Source organism: Carassius auratus, unplaced genomic scaffold, assembly GCF_003368295.1.
Source record: "Carassius auratus strain Wakin unplaced genomic scaffold, ASM336829v1 scaf_tig00215906, whole genome shotgun sequence".
Classification (NCBI taxonomy): Eukaryota; Metazoa; Chordata; class Actinopteri; order Cypriniformes; family Cyprinidae; genus Carassius; species Carassius auratus.
Window position 1 is genome coordinate 73846 of NW_020528302.1, and position 11424 is coordinate 85269.

Consider the following 11424-nt stretch of genomic DNA (forward strand, 5'->3'; position numbering starts at 1 on the left):
TCTTTTAGCCTATTGTTTACATTTTATCCAATAAAAGTTACAAAATATAATACTGAATAAAAATTATAATTACATAAATATTCTGCTGAAGGAGTTCATAATTCAAAAAAGGACACACACAAAAAGAAAATAATTTCCCAAAATTTGAGGATTAAAATTTCTTATTAAATTAATTAAATGTAATTATTTTTAAAGGTTTCATAAGCAAAAACAAGCATCACAGTTATTGATACAATTACAATAATACCATTCATTTCTTGCAGTTTTATATTTTACCATTTTATTGCAAAAAGAAAAAGTAATTTATTTAATGTTATCTTATAAGTATCTTATATTATAAGTTATCTTATGTTATTAATCAGTTGTTTGAATTTACTTAAGGAAAGATTATTTTATATGTGTGTAATTAATTATGGATTTGTATTAGCGCGTGCACTAAAAGAGAGAATGTTCGCGATGCGCATGCGCATCCCTGACAAACGGCCGTTGAGGAATCATTCCAGCCTCGCTCTCATCCTGCTCTCGGCATTTCCTCTACTTTTCAGGTATTCAGGCATTTAAAAATTGATGTAAATTAAAGACAGTGCACTCATTTCCAGTTGCATAAAATATAGTGAATATGCAAATTACAGTGCAATAATTCCGGACATTGCACAGTGCTCATTCAATAAATGCACAGCTAAACAGATGGGTTTTGAGTCTGGATTTAAAAGTCGCTAATGTTTTAGCACATCTGATCTCTTCTGGAAGCTGATTCCAACTGCGAGCAGCATAGTAACGAAAAGTGGACTTGTTTAACTGAAGAAAGTTCTGGCACATCCAATTATTAATTTCATCAATGCATTGGCAGAGGGAGTCAATGGGGCTGTAGTCATTTGGAGATAAGGCTAGGTAAATCTGGGTATCATCAGCATAGCTGTGATAGGCAATTTGGTTCTTTCTCATTATTTGACTTAGTGGGAGCATATACAGGCTAAACAAGAGCGGTGCAAGAACTGAGCCTTGTGGGACTCCGCATGTCATGGATGTTCACTTAGACTTATGCTCTCCTATACTCACATAATAGCCTCTCCCTTCTAAGTATGATCTGAACCATTTGAGTACCATCCCAGAAAGTCTGACCCAGTTTTCCAGTCTCTCTAGTAGTATGTTATGATCGACAGTGTCAAATGCAGCACTGAGATCTAGCAATACCAGCACTGATATTTTGCAAGAATCACAATTTAAGCGAATATCATTTATTATCTTAATGAGTGCTGTCTCTGTGCTGTGATGCGGTCGGAAACCAGACTGAAAATTGTCCAGGTATCCATTTGAGTTTTAAGTATTTGTTCATCTGATTAAAAACTACCTTTTCTATTATTTTGCCTATAAAAGGAAGATTAGATATTGGTCTAAAATTGCTCAAAATTGTGTTATCAAGATTTGTCTTTTTCAGGAGGGGCTTTACAACTGCAGTTTTTAGGGAGTTTGGAAATGTCATGAAGGATGTCTTTATAGATGCTATAGTGAATTTCAAGTTTTGTCTTCCTCCACATCCGCTCTGCTTTTCTGCATTGTCTTTTCATAGTCTGAACTCCTGTTGATCTTCTCCAAACTGATTTCTGTCTGTTTGTTTTCTTACTGACTATTAATGGAGCAATATCATCAATAACATTCTTAACTTTTGAGTTGAAGGAATCAAGGAGAATATCAACAGAGTCTGCAGAAATGCTTGGTGTTAAAGATATAGCCTCCGTAAATAATACACTTGTGTTCTCGTCTATGCATCTCCTTCTGACAGAGACCGATCTAGATTCAGTTGTAGCAGACATCCAAATATCAAAGAAAATACAGAAGTGATCAGTGCTACGTACTTAGTAACAATGGATGAAATGTTTAGACCCCTACTGATGATTAGATCCAGAGTGTGTCCACCTTTGTGTGTGGGTCCATGCACATGCTGAGTCAAGTCAAAAGTGTTTAGAACCGTTATCATTTCTTTTGTAGTTTTCTGTGTCCTCTTCAACAAAGCCTATATAGCGTCTCTTTAGTTATTGTAGGTGACAGAGAGGTCATGATTGAAGAATCATCCTAATAATATATGAAGCAAGTGTAATGACCAAACAAACACATTAATTTGATTTTTTTTCCCCATTTGATTGTTTATTCAACTCACAAACTCCTCAAGACAGTAAGAAAACTGAGATGATGATACAGTCCACAAAGTCAGAGAAATGAAGAAGAATCAAAAATGAAGAAAAAAAAGATCATATTTTCATGAGCAGTTAAATGTATAATGTACATTTGCCCAATATAAAATCTATTCGCTTTAATCCACCGCGTCACAGTTAGTTCTGAGAAGGTGAAAGATATTAAAACACTCCTTTACAAAAATGTACCCTAGTAACCAGTTTCCCGAGTACGGCGTTAGCAACAAAGCTCACGGGTTCGATTCCCAGGGAACGCCTGAACCAATTAAATGTACAGCTCGAGTGCACTGCAGGACACACACTGGATAAAAGCCTCTGCCGAATGCATTCCTGTCAGAATCTGTGATTGCTTACTATCAGAAAATCACAACCAATTTCCCACTTCCTCTTAAATATGGCGCTTTGCTGAACATCTATTCTGAGTTTATAGTGGTTCGTTTCCAGTTCTGTTGTAGCAGAAACGATGGGATTTTGGGCGTGAACTGAAGGCCCTTGTTCAAAATTAAATCAAGCAAGCGCCAAAACATTCACACAAGTGACGTCGTGGTTTAAAACAGTCTGTCCATTTTTAGCTTAAGAATCCGTTTAGTGCTCAATCTCACACACACACACACACACACACACTCGTGCTCAAGGACACAAACTCAGTGTGTGTTTACATAGTTTCTGGACTGTGTTTTCACACGAGAACACACACACACCTGGTAAAAATGGCCTCCATCCTGCACCAAATACCACAGTCATATACAGTCACATGACGGGAATCTGTTTAAATACTCACTTTTTCATCCTGAATACACTTTTTTGATTATTATTATTAAAGATTTCCGCTGCTTTCCTCTGAATGAGTCTGTACATGAGAAGATGCAGTTAACGGTTTGACGTCGAGTGTTCGATGGGTTTTCTGCTGTTCTTATTCAGCCAGAGCTCCATGCTACACACACACACACACACACGTCTGTCCGTCTCTGTGTGTGTCTATGTGACGGTGGCTGAGTTCTGTCCTCTGATGGCACACCAGGCCATGAACACATCCCTGCAGACATCAGACAGAAACACCAGTCACACAAGCGCTGAGGACGTCAGTGTATCTGTAATGCTTTGAGTTAGCAGACCCAGTGTGTGTGTGTGTGTGAGTGTGTACCTGCAGTGAGTGGCCACACACTCGTTGCTGCAGTACTCTCGGTCCCAGTCCTTGCTCTCGATCGGTGGGTTGTTGCAGCCGGCGCGGACACACACACTCGGAGCGTCTGCAGGACGAGCGTCTGGAGCCGGAGACACGTTCAGCTCCACCTCCATCTGACACACACACACACACACACTGAAACACTGTGCAAAACCCCTCACAGTCTCAGGAGTTTAATGCCATTCATACAAATCTCTATTTTTGTACAATAAAACCAAATCCATTTTAGTAAAGGTTTCACTTTGATTATTCAGATTTTGAAATCGTTTATTTTTTAACTTTTATTTTTAAAATTGTATTATGTAATTTGCTTCAAATTTTAAAATAGTTTTATTTAGCCTTTTTCAAATAATTTACTTTTAATGTTTATAATTTAATTTGTTTTATTTAGAATTTTACAATTACAAACTTTACAATTATTTAATTCTACACTGATTTAATCATTTTTAGTAAGTCTTTTTTGGTCAGTTTCATTTACAAAAGTACTTAAATTTTACATTTGTACAATTAAATTACTTTAAGAAAGTGTCTATTTAGTTTTCTATTTATTCTTATTATTAAAGTTTTAGAAAGTGTTTTAAAATTATTTTTTAAAATTACACATTTTATTTATTTGATTTATTATGATTATTTATTAAAATGTTTATTTTGTTCATTGTTCTTTTTACATTATATATTAGATTAATTTTACATTTGTGATTTATTTTTTATAAAGTGAATACTTTGATATTATCGCATTTTTATATTTTAATGATTACATTTCATTTAGGAAGTGTTTATTTTGATATTTTACCATAAAAAATATATATTTAATTAATTTAAAAGGCTATTTTTAAATCATTGACTTTATATTTTTTAAGATTCAATTATATCTAGATAGTTTTATATTTAAATTACCCATTTTTATCATGTAATTTATTATTAGTTTGCATCAGCTCACAGTTTCTTCTTCGTTCAGACTCACCCCTTCTTCAGCCACCTCCTCGGTTGCCGATGGCGACAGGTCTGTTACTATGGCAGCGGGCGGCGGCACCTCCCCCACAGGTGAGGCCGCGGTCGTCATGACGATCGGCGAGGGCGCCGGGACGATCTTGATCTGCAGGGGCGGCGGCGCCATGGTAACCACCTGCCCCACGGCGGCGGCTCCGCGCGGTTTGGCCTGCAGAGGGGGCGGAGCCTGGGAGTGCACCATCTGCTGCAGGCGCGGGGGAGGGGGCGTGGCCTGCATCTGCTGCAGCGGCGGGGGTTGCCGCGGAGACTGCAGCAGCTGCTTGGGAATGATGATCTTGTTGACGGGGGGCGGGGCCTGTGGTTTGTGCGCACCTGTGCGTGAGCGCGTGGTCACCTGCGGCAGGTCCAGGATGATGTTGGAGGTGCAGATGTTGGTGATGGTGTTGTTGTCGGGCGCGTGCAGCGGGATGCGGGAGGAGCGCTGCGGGGTGACGGTCGGAGCGGGCTCAGGAGGCGGAGCCACAGCGGCGGCAGGAGACACAGGAGCATCTAACACCTCTATAGTCGCCTGCTGCAGAAAAACAAGACATTAACTAGTTTCTGTTAGTCATATCTTCTGAACGAAAACAAGGTAACGATTAATTTACATCTATAGAGTGAATAGACACAGCATCAAACTGTGAGCTGGCATTCTCAGCCCTGTCAAAATAAAAGTCTTGGCCAAACTAGAAAAGGCAGAAATATTCGGGACTGTAAACAGCCCTTTAATCCGCACATATTAAACCATATTATGGAGTGCTACTGTCTGTGTGACGGTCACCTGTGACAGCTGATTGGCTTTGTAAGCTGCCAGGGCCTTCAGATACTCCTTCTTGGCAGCTTCGGTCTTCCTCTTGTAGACCTGAGGGGGACAAACACAAACAGTATAATAACAAATTAATGTTACAAGATAAATCCAACAATGTTAAAAAGCATTTTATTTGGTTTGTTTTTATTTTACAATTCTTTATTGTAATTTTAAATTTTTTTTTCTTCTAGAAAGTGTTTATTTTGATAGCTCTCAATTTTTATATTATATATATATTTTGCGTTTAAAAGAATAAGAGAAAGAAAATGTACTGTTCAGTTAATTTAACGAAAGGTTTTTAAGTCCGTATTATTATTTTTATTGCCATACGAGCATTTTTTATAGAAAGATCAATTACTTTTAATAGAAATAAATAGTAATAGTAATAGTAATGAAAAACAACAAATGTCATCAAAAATATTTTATTTTAACATTTGATTTGATTTTTTACCATTTCATAATAATTTTCACTGTTAGGGAAGTAAAAAAAATGTCTTTCAGATTTTATTTTAAACCCCGGTTATTTTAAATTGAAGTTTCCAACAAATTAGAATTTATTACTCAGATTATTTAAGAATGGAATTAAATAAAAAGAATTCAAATATGCCTAAATGATGATAATGTTTTTGACAATTTTGACATTAATTAATAAAAAACAATTACATTATTATTATTATTATTTGTTTCACTCAATTACTACAAACATTTTTTTTTCAAATAATTTTTATTATTTTACATCTAATTTGAATTAGATAGTGAACACTGTAATCTGACTCTAGTATATTTTAGCTTATAACATGTAACTTTGTAAAATAAAGAAACGCGTATACCAATTAAGTAGTTTTACTTCACAATTAATTACTATTCATAACATTTCTAATACATTTTCTGACACTCAAAGCGCTGATATTTATGCCATTTACTTAATTTTCTGTCATTTTTTATTTGCTTCTCATTTCAAAACATACAATTTCTCATCTTCAATTGCTTTAAGATAAATTGGGAGATTTTTTTTTTTTTTTACTATTTCATAATAATTTTCCCTGTTAGAGAAGTAAAAAAAAAACGAGGCTTGTGCATCTTTCAGATTTGATTTAAAACCCCGGTCATTTTAAATTGAAGTTTCCAACAAATTAGAATTTATAATAAAGTATATTTTATCATATAATATGTAACTGTAAAATAAAGAACCGCGTTTAATAGCATGAACTGTTGGTATTAATGAAAGTGAAGCTGTCTCCAGTAGAGTTTCTGCACCTGTTTCTGCTCCTCTCCCAGACTGTCCCACATGGAGGCCACGATCTTGGACACCTCTCCGAAGGTGGCGCTGGGGTTCTGGCCCTTGATGGCGGCCTGCGTGTCCCTGAAGAAGAGAGCGTAAGCCGACACGGGTTTCTGTGGCTCGTTCGGGTCTTTCTTCTTCTTGCCCTTTTTCCCGCCGACTCCCTTCCGTCCGGGAGCAGAGGAGGACGCCGGGACGGCCGGCTGCTCCGACAGAGACGGCGAGAGGGAGATGACGGCAGGCGACACGGACAGAGACACCGGGGAGTCCACCAGGACACTCTTCTGAGCCGAACAGAGACACCAGACGCGGGAGAGAAGGACAGAGATCAGTTCAGACCCACAGAGAGCAGCTTAAAAACAAAATCATTCAGAATACAGGTGTTAAATGATCACAAATTAGTTCTTATCTGATGTACAGTCTTCAAACTCAAGAGGAAGGAAAACACAACATGTATAATGAAAACAGAGTTGGACCAAGAATAGATCCCTGTGGAACACCCCAAGAGATAGTCGCAGGTTCAGAAACAAAGTTCCTGATGATTACAGTACATGTCCTGTCATGAAAAGTAGAAAACCATTGAAGGGCAACACCGTTTATCTCTACACAGAGTCTAAGGCGTTCAATTAAAATGAAATGGTGTATCAAATGCTGTGCTTAAATCTAACAGCATTAAGCCAACCCCTTTCCAGGAGTCGGTACGTATAATATAATTTGTAACTTTTAATAATGCTAATTCTATGGAAGCTCATTTCTGCCACTGAATAAAAAAATTACAATTGCAAATTTTTAATCTCACTTTTGAATTTGTGAATTGCAAATTCTGACTTTATAACACAATTGCAAATTAAGTCAACCCAACCAAAAAAAGAAGAAAAATGTTTTGATGTTGTGAAAAAAAACAAGACATTGTACAAGAACAACGCAAAACATTGCACTTGTTCAAGACATTTCACAACAAACCAAATAATAATAATAATAATTGTAAAAAATAAATAAACAGTGGCAATCCCTAAACGCACCCGTCTGAAGTCGTCCATGTCGTCGTCGTGCAGCGAGTCAGACAGCGAATCAGCGGACAGCGGCTGGTCAGGTGACTGTGGGCGGGGCAGGATGGTGCCGCCGCCCAGACTGAGGCCCAGCTGAGCGCTGAGCTCTGATTGGTCGATGGTGGTCAGCTGGGTGTGGCCCAGCAGGCCGTGGTTGATGTCACTCAGAGGGACGTCGATGGTCATTGGAGAAGAGCTGCTGAACTGAGAGCCAATAGGATGAGCGAGATCCTGCCGCGAGAAACACTTTCATTACACTGAGAAGATATTTAACTACCTTTAAAATCATTACTGTCCTGATTGAGGCTCAATCTTCCCCAAAATACATAGAATTTAAACCATACTATATGTAAAATGTACAGTTATAAATACAATAATAATAAAAATACACACATTTAGATAGATAGATAGATAGATAGAAAAATTTATATTTAAAATTGCATTTAGCCAATCACAACACACTGGATAGCTGGCCAATCAGAGCACACCTTTTTTTTTTTTTTTACCTTAAACCACAAACACATGGCATTACTCCATGGCACTACTATTTTGTGTGTGTGTGTCTGTGTGTGTGTGTGTCTCTCTGTGTGTGTGTGTGTGTGTTTGTCTCTCACCATCCCCAGTGCAGACTCCAGCATGGCTCCTCCGCTCTGTGTGTGTGTGTGTGTGTGTGTGTGTGTCTCACCATCCCCAGTGCAGACTCCAGCATGGCTCCTCCGCTCTGTGTGTGTGTGTGTGTGTGTGTCTCACCATCCCCAGTGCAGACTCCAGCATGGCTCCTCCGCTCTGTGTGTGTGTGTGTGTGTGTGTGTGTGTGTGTCTCACCATCCCCAGTGCAGACTCCAGCATGGCTCCTCCGCTCTGTGTGTGTGTGTGTGTGTGTGTCTCACCATCCCCAGTGCAGACTCCAGCATGGCTCCTCCGCTCTGTGTGTGTGTGTGTGTGTGTGTGTGTGTGTGTGTGTCTCACCATCCCCAGTGCAGACTCCAGCATGGCTCCTCCGCTCTGTTGGCTCATCAGACTCAGCTGCTCCAGACTCTGTGACGGTGTGCTGACGAAGGTCGAGGCGAACGACGGATCGTTTCCTCCCACCACAGCGTTCCCAGGAACCCCAGACGCCCCGCCGTCGCCCAGCTCTCCGAAGTCAGACACCACGTCAGAGACGCCCAGCGCCGAGTCCGGGTCCAGATCCAGGTCCTCATCGCCCAGACTGGGAGTGTGAAACGTCTGCAGACACCAGCACATGATCTCATCAGATCTGGAGCACAGCTGTCAGCACAGACCTCAGTCTCACAGTAGATTCTGCTTCTAACTAATGCTGTTCTTCTGCACTTCACACATTTATAACGGTCTCCAGCGGACACTTCAGTCTGTAACGAGACCGTCACACAAGCTAAGTGTGGTGTGTTTCGCACCTCGGCGGGGAACGAGGACGACAGCCGCACCTCTGAGGAGGACAGGAAGTGATGCGCCTCGCCGCCGATGGCCAGGTATGTGTCACTTCCTCCTGGGAACTGTGGACGACACAAACCCACACCATGAGTTCAGCGTGCGCAAATGTCTCTCTAATGTGAAGTCAAATCTATATATACTTTAATAAAGCACACAGGTATGACTTCATTCAAAATAACCATGTGTGTACTTCAGTATCCTTTCAGGTGCATGTAAACACGACTCGTGCAGCTCCCTGTGCCAGCATTTACAGATCTACTGTAACCTGACTGAGAGAGAGGCGTATACACACACACACACACACACACACACACACACACAGCTGTTCAGACGTTTGTAATGTTTCTGAAATAAGTCTCTTCTGCTAATCAAGGCCACATTTATTTACAGAAAGAAAATATTTTTACATTACAGAAAGAAATTACACTTTAACACAGATTCAGCCAGAAAACAGCTGCTTTAGTTTGTAACAGCCTTGTTTTTTTCTGTATTTCTGATCAAATAAATGCATCCCTGATGAGCAGAGGAGACTTATTTAAAACATTTAAATCGTTGAACATCAGTGTGTGTGTGTGTGTGTGTATCTGTGGCGGGGGTTGGTCACCTTCTCGAATCCGTTAAACGCTTGTGGATCCAAGAGCTCCGGGTCACCGGGCGGCCCGGTTCCGTCCGACAGATCCGAGTAAAAGTTCAGGTCCATGCCGCCTCTGAGCGACCGAACACTGACACCGAACCCCGCGGAGCGTCGAACTAACGGACGCGTGAACCGCACATCTGTACAGCGAGTCCGCGTGACGTCACGAAGGCCGAGCGCGTGCGATCATGTCGAATCTGACGCCAGCGACCGAAACAGATCAGAGTCTGCTCGTGACAGAGAGGATCTCGATCTCGTCCGGTGATTCCGGCTGACACGACAATACCGTTCGCCGAATAAACGAACCGGCTGCAGTTACGGAGCAAAATAAACCCGTGAAACCGACTCACGACGCTGTCAGGTTCTCTCGCTGATCTCAGGAACCGCAGTCGAGCAGTAATCACGGATTCAAGACCCGACCAAACCGACGAGGGGAGGGGGGGATGAGTCCGATCGACAATACCAACAACAACCGACTGACCCTCACTACTACACAACACACCTGTGTTACACGACTACAGTGAAGAGACCGACACGGTGACACCGCCACCGTGATCATCAGTGTGGTTTAATGAGATCACCCCCCCGACCCGCGGATAATGGTACGGCCCGAGGCCTGTGCATCAGACTTCATCAGTAATACCTCTGTTTACTTCTACAGCACACTGGACTGAGTGAAATGAGAGTGTATCGAGCACACACACGCGTGTGTGTCTACAGCTGGAGTGATGCGTGCGCCGTGAGGAGCGGAAGCGGGACTCAGTCTAGTTTCGGGTGTTTGTTTCGGGCGTTCAGCACTTCTGCTGTCAGCTCGGTCTTCTTACCTCCATACTCGCCCTGAAAACACCCGCTCTCTTTCCCTCTCTCTCTCTCTCTCTGTGTGTATGTGTGTGCGTGTCCCATCAAAGCGCTTCTCACGGGAAAAACGCGAACGGATCGCGCGTCATCATGGCTCCCGGTCTTCCGGGTTGAAGATGAGCGGATGTGACGCAGCGGCGCGGCCCCGCCCCTCGCACGATCACCACAGCAACACAGCTTCCGATAAAACGAGTTATTTTCAGAAGACTTCTTTATATGGACACTTATTGTAAGCTTATATTTGTATTATTTTTGACAAATGATTTGACGCTTGTTTCATTAAATGCTCTGTATATTCTTCACTGTAAAAATGAAATATAGTCAAAGCAAAATGTGTTGATTCACCTTTAGCATTCCTCACATCATCAGTTTATCTGCTGTAGAAGAATAAACTCAGGACAAACAAAGGTATTAATTTCCATAATATTTTACAGTGAAGCTGCTTTTACGGTCATTAAATCTGAAAACCATAACACGGTGTGCTTTATCTTCACACAAGAGACATCTCGTCTGATCATAAAACTATAAACAGAGTCAGAAACTCAAATTATACTATAATCTTTAACATTCATCTGAGTCCTCTCCCAGTAATAATACAATAATACAGAAAATATTAATAAACACAATTAGCATGCCCTCACTTCTGTTTGAGATACAGAAAATATTACTACAATTACAGAAATTAATTGAATGTACATGAACTGACAAACCTGTAACAGACGCAGATTTATTCACTGAAAGACTTGTCCATCTCCTCAAAGGACAAGAAGTGCATCCTGTTCAGGGTAGAAAGGTATAACACTATTGTATTTCACTGTGTTGGCTCTTACTGTATACTGTACTTTATTAGTGGGTGTAAATGAATCATGTATTAATGATGATGTTTATCAGAAACTGGTTGAGGTGAGAAGGTGAAGGAGACATTCAAGTCTTTTCTCTTCTGTGACGTTGATCCGAGTAAACCGTTCTGAAT

General features: G+C 40.7%; 1 protein-coding gene across 6 annotated transcripts; it reads right to left on the bottom strand.

The window, feature by feature from the left end:
* Nucleotides 1–2123: 2123 nt before the first annotated feature.
* Nucleotides 2124–10873, bottom strand: LOC113096280 (TOX high mobility group box family member 4-like). Of its 6 annotated transcripts, none has more exons than XM_026261641.1 (9): nt 9564–10873; nt 8923–9021; nt 8477–8734; nt 7481–7738; nt 6434–6742; nt 5150–5230; nt 4343–4897; nt 3337–3491; nt 2124–3228 (listed from the first exon to the last, which is right to left on the bottom strand). In XM_026261641.1, exons 1-9 carry the CDS (start codon nt 9657–9659, stop codon nt 3171–3173), a joined length of 1869 nt encoding a protein of 622 aa, XP_026117426.1. In that variant the 5' UTR covers nt 9660–10873; the 3' UTR covers nt 2124–3170. The 6 variants fall into 6 exon arrangements, with proteins under 6 accessions (XP_026117426.1, XP_026117424.1, XP_026117427.1 ...); XM_026261639.1 differs by having other exon boundaries at nt 4343–4900; nt 9564–10871; XM_026261642.1 differs by having other exon boundaries at nt 6434–6739; nt 9564–10870.
* Nucleotides 10874–11424: the final 551 nt, after the last annotated feature.